Here is a 13,499-nt window from a genome sequence, read left to right on the forward strand (position 1 = left end):
AGAGAAGTATGGGACTCTCGGGAGGTCAAAGTTCCACCTACTGACTGCCTAGTCACTTTGCTCACAATGGTTTTAAAAAAGAACAATTTTACTTTTAATGGAGACCATTACTTACAAATAAATGGCACAGCTATGGGTACCAAAATGGCTCCGTCTTATACCAACATTTTCATGGGAAAATTTGAAAAAGAACTACTTGAATCCTCTATAGAAAAGCCTCTGTCCTGGTACAGGTTTATTGAAGACGTGGATATGAAGTGGACACATGACGAAGAAGAACTAAACAATTTTATCGCTCGTGCCAACAATCAACATCTTTCAATTAAGTTCACTCACAAAACATCTGCTACTAGCATCTCGTTCCTCGATACCTCCAACACCTTATCGGGGGGAGAGCTCTCAATGGACATATACTCAAAACCAACTGACACACATCAATATCTTATGCCTAAGAGCTGTCATCCATCTCACCCGACTAAGAGTATACCATTCAGTCAAGCTCTTAGGCTAAGACGCATTTGTTCAAATGATGAATCCTTAAAGAAACGTCTAGGTCAACTGAAGAACAATTTAAGAAGAAGGGGATATAGATACAAGACCATCAATGAAGGGTTCCAAAAAATTCACAATATCCCAAGAAGTAGCCTGTTACAATACAAGGCAAAGAAAAAATGTAAAAGAACCCCTTGTGTTCTAACATACCACTCCTGCCTTAAAAAACAGCCACAACACCATTCGTGAGCACTGGGCCTCTGTCGAGAGAAACTCAACATTATCCAAAGTCTTTCCCGAACCACCTATGATTGCTTTCAGACAGCCAGACAGTTTGTGTAGTCTACTTGTGATGGCTGAAATATCTAAGCCCACCTTGACTCCAGGCGAGAGTTGCTCCTGTGGTAACAAAAGGTGTAAATGTTGCAACCAAATGCACTACTCGTCATCATTCACCAGCATAGTCACGGGGAAACGCTACAAAATATTTTGCAACATGCACTGCAAAAGTGCTAATGTAATATATTTGCTCCATTGTCCCATCTGTGGCCTTCAATATGTTGGTGAATCTAAACGGTCTTTTCACAAGTGCTTGAAAGGACACAGGCGCGACCTAACAAAAAAGCCTTTACTCCCAGTGAGTCAACACTTCAGATTACCTAACCACTGCCTCGATGATTTCAACAAAATGAAAATCTTCATCGTGGAACAAAACATGATCTGGAGCGATCTACAGAGAGTGAAGCAGGAGGGATTTTGGATAAAAGAACTCCGTGTTTTACACCCACACGGAATTAACAAAAAACATTAAGTTCTTCCTATTATGTATAGTTTCTTATAATAGTGTTTGTAAATATTTTTATATTTATAGTTCAGTATTCAAGATCAACACACAACGTGTGTCTATAGCACAATGTTCAAGATCTTTGTTACTGTCGGTAAAATTTTATATGTCACAGGTATTCACCTGATTAGGTAGTGAGTTGTGTTCACAGACCATTTACTTTCATACACACTCAGTTTATTTAAGGCACTGAAGAAGGTCATTTGTTGACTGAAAATTTTGCCCATTATATACTTTATTATAGTGTGTTAATATCTTTATCTGTATCGTTGTACAATCCTTTAGACTATATATATATATATAGAATGGTCTGAAAAATAAAATTCTGAATGATGACAGAACTGTCAAATTTGCAAACACAGTCCTCCACAGGACTTGAACCCTGACTGCTGTGACATCTGTGGCAACACCACCTGCACAAATTCCAGCACCCTAGACCACACGGCCAGCTAGGCTATATCAAAATATCTAGGGATGTAACTTAGTTACACGATATATGGTAGTACAAGACATTTCATCTAGGTGTTATTATATTACAGATGTCACAGCTGTATGAGTTTGAGTCCTGCGAAGAGAACGACAAAAAATTTGCTTTGCAAATTTGACAGTTTTAACATTGTTGGGAATTTTTCAGACCATTCTATACTTACATTATTTTCCCTGTATCAATTCAATCGCTGGCCAGGTCATTCCTCCGCAAAAGATTAATCTTGGGCTGTAACTAAGTACACAATGTATGGTAGTAGGGGACAGCTCATTTAGGTGTTAATATGAAGGATAGAGGATCAAATTAATGATACATGTTACAACAAATCAATATTATACAAACGTCTCAGAATGTGACGACTATATTTGCTACACTGCTCCATCGGATCAAATAGATACAGGGAAGGTAATGAAACTTATACAAGGGTATGAAAAATTCCCAAAGATGTCATAGCGGTACAAGTATATATTACTTGCAAAAAGGATTAGTAAAAAGTGATTTTTTTTAGGAACAACCAACTTGTCATCCATACATTATACATGTATAATCAAATTTCACAAAAAGATCTATTTGAAGATTTTAAATTACTTCATGATAAGAACTATTCACATGGCCCTTGTACTGATAAAACTCCAAAATATTTTGTAGAATGAACAGAAGATGACATTGTAACTGAAATTAGATGAAGACTTAACAAGAACTATTCCGACAAATCCCTAATTCTATTGGTATTCCTTAAATAATATATACTTTTCCATACCCTAATTCTATCTGTATTTCTGACAACAATATTCCTTAACTGTGACGATACAAAATATATTGTTCTCTTTTGACCAACTTCTGCTCTGTACATGACCTGATCAACTGGGAAATCTTCTCGTATACCATAAAACTTTCTACAGAAACACAAAATTACAGACTAAGTATTTTTTAATGTTACAAGAAACTATTTTGACTAACATAACATGTATGTCCCAATAAAAAAAGAAGTGTTTTTATATTATCTATTTATTTTTTTAAGTTTTCTTAAAGCTGATTGGATCTAATGATTTCTGAGTGGAAAAAATAAGTAAAAGCGCACAAAAGTATGAATGATATACTAAAGTAGGGTTTTCTTAGCTATGACGGTTTGTTGTTGAAAAAAATAAATATGAAAATCAGAATAAAAATAATAGATGACTTTCACATTAGCTGTCGGTGTAGACAGTTAACGCTTTTATACCAAATTTAGGATAATAGACTTCATGAAAACAAGACTGCTAATAGTTATGTGGAAATGTGTCACAAACATTAAAATATGTGAAATGCTTCTATAATACTGTATTATTTAAAAATGGGTTAAGTTTTTATTCCATGAATTTATTTTTTGTTTTCTGATTGGCTCCAAAACTACTTTCAGGTCATGTTTAGTAATGACAGTAGTTCAAATTTGCTAAAATACAGTTAATTCTATCTGTTTACACAGTTACATGCTAAAAAAAGACATAGGTGTTAAGTCTCCCATTCTTTGCAGGAGCCTCCAGATATTTCAATAATATCCTGTTTACATGCCTGTGTCAAAGCAGTAGATTTAGTCTCATTCCAAAATTTCTACTGTATGTGTCTTATTTGAATTTTTGGCATAAAATCAGAATGAATTACTACAACTTATGTCAAGAACCTGTGTAAAGAGCTTATTATTATTGTTATACAGAGAAAACATTTCAGGGGATGTTACAATATATTGTTATACAGAGAAATCATTTCAGAGTAGGGGAGGTCACAATATATTGTTATACAGAGGAAACATTTCAGGGGATGTCACAATATATTGTTTTACAAAGGAAACATTTCAGGGGATGTCACAATATACTGTTATACAGAAAAAAACATTTCAGAGTAGGGGATGTCACAATATATTGTTATATTGAGGAAACATTTCAGGGGATGTCACAATATATTGTTTTACAAAGGAAACATTTCAGGGGATGTCACAATATACTGTTATACAGAAAAAAACATTTCAGAGTAGGGGATGTCACAATATATTGTTATATTGAGGAAACATTTCAGGGGATGTCACAATATATTGTAGTGATATTTAAGTTCAAATAAGGTCTGTTGCTAAACAAAAAACATGTTACAAAAACAAAACCTCAGCAAACCTCCAGCTTTAAGAAAAAAAATTGAGAGGGAGATCTCCCTCTTCAGAACTTTCAAAAAATAAAACTATAAAAATAAATCAACAGTGGGTCATGTGGATTTTAAAAGCAAATAGTTTTAAGTTAAATAGAGAAGAAGAGTTTAACAAGCACCTGAATTTATCTACAAAAAAATGCTTAGCCAAGTGCAGAATGATATAACTGCAGTGGTGGAACTCTGAACAGTAGGGGGCAAGTGTGGACACAATATTAGTTTTTGACACACTAAGGCATAAGGACAAAAAGTATAAAAACAATAAATGACTTTGATATAAGTTGTGATCATGATTTATCTACTTCCAAAAATTTCATATTCACCTCATTTATGGCTAAGTGAATATTACATTTTCTCAAGTACGTTGTTTAATCATGAAACATAGCAAATAATTGTATATTGTATATACTGAATTAGATGCATCATTATAAATCATCTTTATAACAGTTATCATACATACTGAATTGGATTCCAGAATTCATCATCAGGTTTCAGGAACAGGAATGGATCTTCTTTATAACCATGCATCCTCTTATGTTTTGTTGGTGGTGCCCTAAAATATAAATCATATAAAAATTGTTCTGGTATTATACATTATAACAACTATGGTAAGATAATTATTTATCTACAAATCATTAGGATCTACTCTGTTGTACTTGTCAGTAAGTTTGGAGAACAGTTTATACATGGATTTATGAAGTCAGCAAAGAGGAAAATGACAAAATCAGAAGTAAATCTACACTAAAATAAAGAATCATAATGGTCAAATCTGGATATGAAAAAGCGGAATTGCACTTAAAAGCAGTAGAAAATAATATGATCGCTAATCAGTACTTTTTCCTTTGATATTCAAAAATATCTGTCGAAACATTAGGAGTGATTGTGATGCCATCAGGTGGTCTTTAGAGCTTTGATTGAAAAAGTAATCAAGAAAACCAACATTCTAGTAGAAATCAAAAGAGTGTAAAAGGAAAACTATGACACATTGAATAAATCAGTTGTCATGGTGCAGATGGATACACCATAACGATCCACTAGTTCATGATAACGACCATAAAACTTCTGTAGTGATGACTTCAATCTTGTAGCAACATAACCCTGCCCCAGAAGACAAGTTTTAAGAAGTCTAGCACATACAAAAAGTCTGTTTAGTTATGGCAAGCTCTGGCATAACGTATGAGTAGTGGAATAAAATCAGTATGCAGGTGCTGAAAGGCTATTGCCACAGGTGAAAGGAAGCTGAATGAAATGAAAAGTCATTGCGTTTGTCGTATAGTATGGTGAATAGATTTCCTTTGCCATCGATCTGTAAGTGTAGGTCAAGATATGAGGCTGACTTCACAGTTTCTCTAGTATCTTTATTTCAAGTTCTTTGGAGTAGATGTGACGTATAAAACCCCTATAACTAGGATTGTACGTCATCTATATAGTGGAAACTGAGATCAAAGGATCTGAACGATGCTTCTTCTTTTGGATCAGATCAGCTATAAAGTCAGCCTCATAAGAGTGAAGGAATAGATCAGCATGTAGAGTATGACAGAGTATGGGGAATAGAAGTATAAATCATAGGTTTTAATCCTATTGTATTCTGAAATTAATCTTGAATTGAGGGTTTCCAGAAGATCTTTCGAATTTTTCAGGATCCACAATGAATTAATACCACTACGGGAAAGTAATGGTAGGATTGGAGGCCCTCTTTGACAGCTGTGAGTATGGAAGTGAAAAAAATGACATCACAAACCAACAGTTTGTAGTCGCATTACTCCATTTTTTGCTAAAAGTACTTTCAAATGATCAAAGTTATAATATTACATAGCTACTTTTGATTATATTTGTCAGTTCATGTATCAAAATGTTATGAAAGTAATTATTATTCTATAGTCTGGATGTTCTAAAGCTCTCTTTTTGAAAATTTATCTGTTTAAATGCTTTAAAGATGAAAAAAAGATCTAAATCTTACTCTTCAAGCTCTCCGCCCTGTCGTTTACCATTGACATTAGTTTCAGTGTTAGGAGTCTCCCCAGTCTCCTGTTTGATCCGGTCACCTTCTCCTTTCTCCCCAGTTCCCTGTTTATCTTCTTTCTTCCCAGTCTCATGTTTTTCTCCTTCTTTCCTCAGACCACCATGATCTCCTGTCTCTGTGGTATTGCACTGGTTCCCTGTAGCACTTTGTTCTGATTTGCATTCCTCACCAGAAGTACTGGTAGGATTCTGTGACATCCAAGGTAACACTGCTGTTTTGTGTATGGCAACAATGAAAAATCCTCCTGTATTCTGTTGGTGAGGCAAGACTCTTATGCTGTAAAATTGAGCATCAAAACTAAATATATCAAATGTTGTGCATAAAATAAATATAGTAACTAAAGGCTATAAAAATTCAGAATTTCTCCATTTAAGAAAAATAAAATTTTTGGTTACCATATTGTTCGTTCAAGCTGAACCAAAAGATAATTATATTGCATATCCACCAAAGTTTGCTTTACATTAGAAGATGTGAACTGTGTAGTCTGAGTAAAGTAAAAAAAGAAGTATCTTGGGGAAAAAAACTTTATTATTAATAATCATAGTATTATGAATTTTTCAGGACAAGTCCTCTAAACATACATGAATCAGAAACGAAAAAAGGTCTTATTAAGTACACAAGAGTATACCACAGACACCATCAATAAAACACAATGAAAATATGACTTGATATGTAAAATCAAATCTTTACTGACCTAAAAACAGGGATGAGGGGTGAATTAAATTACTGCTGATAGTTCTAGTCTTTATACCACATAAATATTTAAAAATGTGAACTCCTGACTTAACACAAAAGAGTTTCAAAAATATAACATGAATAATCTCCCCTACACTATAATTATCAAATGTTATCACTAACAAAATTTCCCCATCAATGATAATTTACCAAACTTTGGCTACTATGATTTCTGTGGCTGATCTTTAAAAATTGGCCAATCAGAAGCTTAGATAGCCTCTGGTAGCCATCCAGTTTTAATTAAGGATGTGATAAGTAATTATAAAGAAAACCAATTCAAAAATTTTTTATTCAAACCATATGCTTATATATATAAAAAATATCTAAAATGAATCCAATGATATGGCATACCTACATATACATGTATATAAACTTCAGCTAAATTATCAAGTGACTTTGATATGTAGTTACAGAGAAAACTGTAACAAAAAGGTGCAAACAGACCAACACTGACTGATAGTCAACGAACAGACCAACACAGACTGATGGTCAACGAACAGACCAACACTGACTGATGGTCAACGAACTGACCAACATAGACTGATGGTCAACGAACAGACCAACAAAAACTGATGGTCAACGAACTGACCAACACTGACTGATGGTCAAAGAACTGACCAACACTGACTGATGGTCAACAAACAGACCAACACTGACTGATGGTCAACGAACAGACCAACACAGTCTGACGGTCAACGAACAGACCAACACAGTCTGATGGTCAATATTTATCTCCCATTCTCAAGCAGGGATTATATCAATATCGCATGGAATATTGGAATAAAAGAATTTATGAGTCATTATTATTAACATATTAAATGTACTATAAGATGTAAGTCAGAAAAAGATATGAATGACCGAATTTCAGATTGACAATGTTCATAAAATTATAAATTTTAACATATTTTATATCAGATAAAGGGCAGTGATGTCAATGGACATACCATCTATCAAGATTGAAGTCTTTAGCATTTTCAGGAGGGAACATTGAAGCTTCGAGATGAGAGTATCCTTTATCTATGGCATCTTTATAATCACTTAACTCTTCCATCTTCTTACTGAACACCTGAAATGCAAAAAAAAACAAAATTAACTCTTATGGTAGATATTATTCATAATTGCTTTCTTAATAAAAAATAAAAACTTCGTAGAGCACAGCATAAAACAATCACAGTGGTCAAACCCTGAACAGTTTGGGTAAGTGTGGCCATGATATAAGTTTTTGACACACTTAAGCACTTAAGGGACTTACAATTCATTATGGAAATAACAAATGGTTTGGACACTATATTGCATGAAATTTGAAATTTAATTAAAATTTTAAAATCAGACAATAAATAATTTTTTTTGGAATATGATCCCTTTGACCCCTTATACCTCGAAAACGAAAATCATAACAGATATCTGAATTGCAGGTAGCGATTTTTATGAAGAATACTATAAACATAAAATTGGGAATCAGACAAAAAATAAAACAGTCCCATTTGACCCCTTACAACAAAAACTGTAAGAGATATCTAAAATCTAGTTGAAAAGCAAAGGCAGGGATCAATGTGAAGAATCCAATAATAAAAAAATTGAAATCAGACTAAAAATTAAAAAGTTGAAATTTTTGGGCATTATCCAACTTTGACCCCTATAACTCAAAAAGGGTCACAAAATGTATGAAATCTGCTGATATATTTGTTTATCAGAATAATAAAAGGAACACAATAAAAAAGGAATAATCAAAATCAGAAGGAAAACAAACATGGGTTTTCATGTTGTACCCGTTTTTACCCTTTTTGGTCCATTATTCTAATACGATAGGGGCTACAAACTTCAAATTAAATAGGAACTGTCTTTAGTGGTAAGTAACATTATATCAAAATTTCATAAAAACTGGTCAACCACAACTAAAGTTATTGCATGGAAACAGCGTGTCAATAAACAACAACAACAAGGACTGTGCCATGACATTATACAACTGCAAATTTTTGAAATATAAAAAAATGAAGTAAACTCTAAAAAAACATAAACACAACAAGCTATAGACCAACTGATGTCTGGAGTTGCATTGCTGCAGCTGTGATAAATAGTTGTTGAGGAAAATGTAACAAAAAGTGTTATGGATGGATATACGGAACTACAGAACATAATTAACCATAAAAATTAAAGAATCTAAATTTCCTGATAATAGTCTTAACATTTGGTGTTCTTGCTATATACCAAGTTTTATGAAATACAGTTAGATAGTTTTAGAGGAGTTGTGATGACAAGCTGATACATGATGATTTATGGTTAATTTCTAAGTTCAAAGGAGCATCACTCCCATAAAAATTGGAGAATCAAAATTTCCTGATAATATGAACAACAACATTTGATGTTCTTGCTACAAGCCAAGTTTAAGGAACTTCTGTTCAGTAGTTACAGAGGAGCAGCAAAGACAAGATGATATCTTATTGTGTTACAGACAAACAGAAGGACAGATGGATGGATGGAGTGACCTAAATCCTAGACCTGCTTCCACCTTTGGTAGCACAGGTAAAATATCCTTTATCTTGAATTATGTTGCATACCTCCCATGAGCTGACTCCTCTACAGTACATACCTTCCATGAGCTAACTTAACCAGAGAGCATACATCCCATGCGCTAACTCCTCCAAAGTTCAGAGCTAATATTAACTGAATACTCCAGGGAACACATCTCCAATATACTTATCTACAGTATATATCTCCTGTGAGCTGAATTCTCTAAAGTACATACAGTTATGAGCTGACTCCTCCTGAATACATACCATCCACAGGCTGCTTATTCATCTAGAGTACATACCTCCCATGAGCTAACTCCCTAGAGTATATACCTCCCATGAACTAAATCCTCCAGAGAACATATCTTCTATAAGCTGACTCATCTACAGTACATACCTAACGTGAGCTAAATCATCTAGAGTACATACACCAACCATCCATGAGCTGAATCCACTAGAGTACATACCTCCCATGAACTAACTCCTCCAGAGTACATACCTCCTATGAACTAAATCATCCAGAGAACATGTCTCTCATAATCTGACTCATGTACAATACATACCTCCACTGAGCTAAATCACCTAGAGTACATACACCAACCACCCATGAGCTGAATCCTCTATAGTACATACCTTCCATGAACTGACTCCTCTAGAGTACTTCAGATTTGGGAGCTGACTACTGACATCCACAAGTTCAATACAACCTACAACCAACAATAAAGAAACAATATCAAATATACAATAGTACTAAGGAACCTTAGTGAGCATGTTCATATGCTCCCACCCACATATCTTTAAATGAATCAAGTCCCAAGAAAACATCATTCACCTAACACGTTTTTCGGACAAAAAAATGGAAATAGGAAATGCAATCTGACCAAAACATGATTAACAATCTCTAAAAGGCTATGAAATGGTTTCAAATATAGGCAATGAAGACACTAATACATCCACTCTGCAGTTAGCTCCAACTGGACACCATTCTTTGCCAAAGTGATCAAATAGTATGTCAGAAATAATGTAATACATTAAGATGGAATTCATTAATTGTGTAAAATAAAACAAAACATCTGAGCAAGACAGCTCACTAGTAATAACCCTGCTAACCAACATGATATCAGGAAAATTTATGTTTTTGTGGCAAACAGGAGGTAAAAGTGATACGAGTATAAAATGTATCTCAGGACCTATAGAAAGCTTAATACAATATATAAGCAACCTGTGTCATGTGATTAATGGTAGCCATAAAAATGTAACCACAATTTTGAATATGACCACTGTATAAGGAAATTTTAGGTATTTTTGGGCATAGAAGGAGATTTCATACGTATACAATAACGAAACCCACAATACAAGCTTAGTACAATATATCAGTAACCTGTGATATGGAAAATAGCAGCTGAAACCCACAATACAACATTCCTAAAGGAAGCCTAGTACAATATATCAGTAACCTGTGATATGGTAAATAGCAGCTGAAACCCACAATACAACATTCCTAAAGGAAGCCTAGTACAATATATCAGTAACCTGTGATATGGTAAATAGCAGCTGAAACCCACAATACAACATTCCTAAAGGAAGCCTAGTACAATATATCAGTAACCTGTGATATGGTAAATAGCAGCTGAAACCCACAATACAACATTCCTAAAGGAAGCCTAGTACAATATATCAGTAACCTGATAAATAGTAGCTGAAAACTGTGATGAAAATTTTGTATATGACCAATATATAAGGAAAATTCAAATTTTGTTACAAACAGAAAGCAGGTGTCATACAAGAATGAATACACATCCACAATACAGTATATCTATATGAAGCTTTACATAAAATTTCAACAGCCTATGATTTACAGAAGTCAAGAAAAATGTTTCGAAAACTGTGTTACAGAATGACAGATACAGGTAAAACAATATACGGTGAAAGTACTATTGTTCGTGGGTACCAAATTTTCCTGGTTTTTGTGGGTGGGCCAACCCATGAAATTTGGTAACCAACGAAAAGGAGATTGCCATCAATGTGTATACTGTAAACCTCAAAACCATGAATTCAAGAATTTACCAAGTTGTGTTTCATTCCTAATCCATGAAAACTGATATCCATGAATTAAAGTACTTTGACAATACCCCTCTCCTACCCTACCTAGCGGGGTATAATTAACCAAGTCTCCCCTCAGCTTACTAATGTGAAAATTAACATCATTTTAACCTTAATGGTAACTAAAAGTTCACCAAAGTTTGAAGGAAATATGTCAATAAATGGAGCACTATCCATGCAACAAGCCTTAATCTATAATATTAAACTAAGTGCCCCTACCAAAAAAGTGGTCCATCTTGACCAACTTTTGTGAAAATCAATTAAATCCAAGCATTTATAGCTACTGAACATCTACCAAAGTTTAAACAGAAATCCATCAAGAAATGAAGGCACTATGCTATCCATGTAATAACATACTATTACACTAAGATGAATGCACATGGTACATTATATCCTACCTCAGTGTACAATTCAAATGGATACCATCAAATAATTTCATCTTCTAAGACATAACATATATTTTAAGATTATATATTAGTTGTTGTAAATTATTGCAGTGTTGTAATATTGCAAACATTAATTCAAAGTCATTGTTACTAAATTATCAGTATAACCAAACTGACTGTTTCTTAATACCACAATTAGAGCTAATGACATAAATAAACAATACAAAGTAATTTGTGTATTGTGTAAATGACTATGTAGTACCTTTACACTTGTCCATCATACAGGCAATAACAGCTTCATCTTCTATAGGGTTCATAGAACATGTAGAATACACAAGTCTCCCTCCTACAGCTAATAACTCTAACCCTCTCTTTAATACCTTTAACTGTATTCTGTTAAGACAATATTATTGATTATGTCTATACACAGTTCTACCATTGTTATGTGAGACTATTATGTATGAAAAAAGAAGATGCTTCAATGGACACAGCCTCCTTTTTTCTGATATAAATTAGATAATGTCTCCAGACTAGGTGCTATTGACAAAAATTGTAAAAAAACACTCAATCAGTGCTAAAATATAACATCAAATACTGGACATAATTAATTAATAATATTAACATGTATCATTGCATTTGCCAAAAAAGTTGAGGTCAAGGGTGGCAAAGAGGCATGTAATTTATGCTTTGGCATTATATACCAAAACCATGAGACAATGAGTTCCTTAGGACTGTATACATTGTATTACATTTTAAATCATAACTAACACAAAAATATCATTGTCAAAGTCTGTTAAAATCTGAAAACACCTACTTGTGTAAGTTTGGTCCTGTATTTGTGTTCCATTTATTCCATATATCAACATTCTTTCTTAAGGTTCCATCTCCACTGTAAAATAATTGTAATTAAAAACTTACTCTGCCAAATTTCTACAATCAAAGAAGTGTAAATATAGAATTTACAATGAGTCATTAAAGAGTTGATTATGAAACTTCTCACATCTCAAGAATAAATTTTTATATTTTTAATATCCAGGCTTTCATTATTCTTGAGATGCAAGAAATTTCATAATTACCAAGCTTAAGTTGTAGATTCTGTTTCTCTAAATTTTTCAAAATGTAAACAATCGAATAAGAAATTCTTCCAAAATTAAATGTCTATGATATCATCAGTCGTTACCTGAGAACAAGAAGCTCCCAGGGGCTGGAATCGCTCTCCTGGTTAAACTTTTGCCTTTCAAGGGTAATAACTCTAACAAGAGGCTCCCAGGGGCCTGAATTGCTCACCTGGTTAAACTTTTGCCTTCCAAGGGCAATAAGTCTAATAAGGGATTTGTCTGACAATTTTGACTCAAAGAAGACTTAGGTAAGACTTAAGGATCATTTTATCAATTGAAAGTTTCTTTCTATTACAGTTTTCAAGATACTAGTTGAATAATAACTGCTAAAAACATCATTTTTTGCCTTTCTAGAGCAACTTTAATCCTAACAGACTTTTGCAGGCTTTTCCATAAGGATCATTTTAGCAAATGAAAGTTCCTTTCTATTTACCACAGTTTTCAAGATATTGTCTAAAAACTGTATAAAGAAACCATCATTTTTCACCTTTCAAGAGCAATATCTCTAACAAAGAGTTGTCTAACAACTTTGATCCAATGCAGATGGTTTTGGAGACATATGAGAAAAAACTTCTGACTGACCTCTTTGTTCTATTTTCAGTAACAGTGACCATATTTTTCAAACA

General features: G+C 33.6%; 1 protein-coding gene across 4 annotated transcripts in view; it reads right to left on the reverse strand.

The window, feature by feature from the left end:
* The window catches only part of LOC148615495 (RNA cytosine C(5)-methyltransferase NSUN2-like), a 56,933-nt gene that overhangs the window by 14,355 nt on the left and 29,079 nt on the right, over positions 1 to 13,499 (reverse strand). For all 4 annotated transcript variants that reach the window (XR_015921996.1, XM_088581741.1, XM_088581742.1 and 1 more), the window contains exons 10-16: positions 12,570 to 12,644; positions 12,018 to 12,148; positions 9,900 to 9,973; positions 7,701 to 7,822; positions 5,959 to 6,297; positions 4,459 to 4,551; positions 2,584 to 2,719 (exon numbers count right to left, since the gene is read on the reverse strand). Coding sequence is in view for 3 of the 4 variants with exons in the window: in XM_088581741.1 (XP_088437867.1) it covers positions 2,584 to 2,719; positions 4,459 to 4,551; positions 5,959 to 6,297; positions 7,701 to 7,822; positions 9,900 to 9,973; positions 12,018 to 12,148; positions 12,570 to 12,644 (970 nt within the window). In the remaining variant the exon portion in view is untranslated. The remainder of the gene's footprint in view (positions 1 to 2,583; positions 2,720 to 4,458; positions 4,552 to 5,958; positions 6,298 to 7,700; positions 7,823 to 9,899; positions 9,974 to 12,017; positions 12,149 to 12,569; positions 12,645 to 13,499) is intronic.

This window comes from Perna viridis, chromosome 5, assembly GCF_037379345.1.
Source record: "Perna viridis isolate PV_CMFRI_1.1 ecotype Kerala chromosome 5, ASM3737934v1, whole genome shotgun sequence".
In the NCBI taxonomy this organism is placed as follows: Eukaryota; Metazoa; Mollusca; class Bivalvia; order Mytilida; family Mytilidae; genus Perna; species Perna viridis.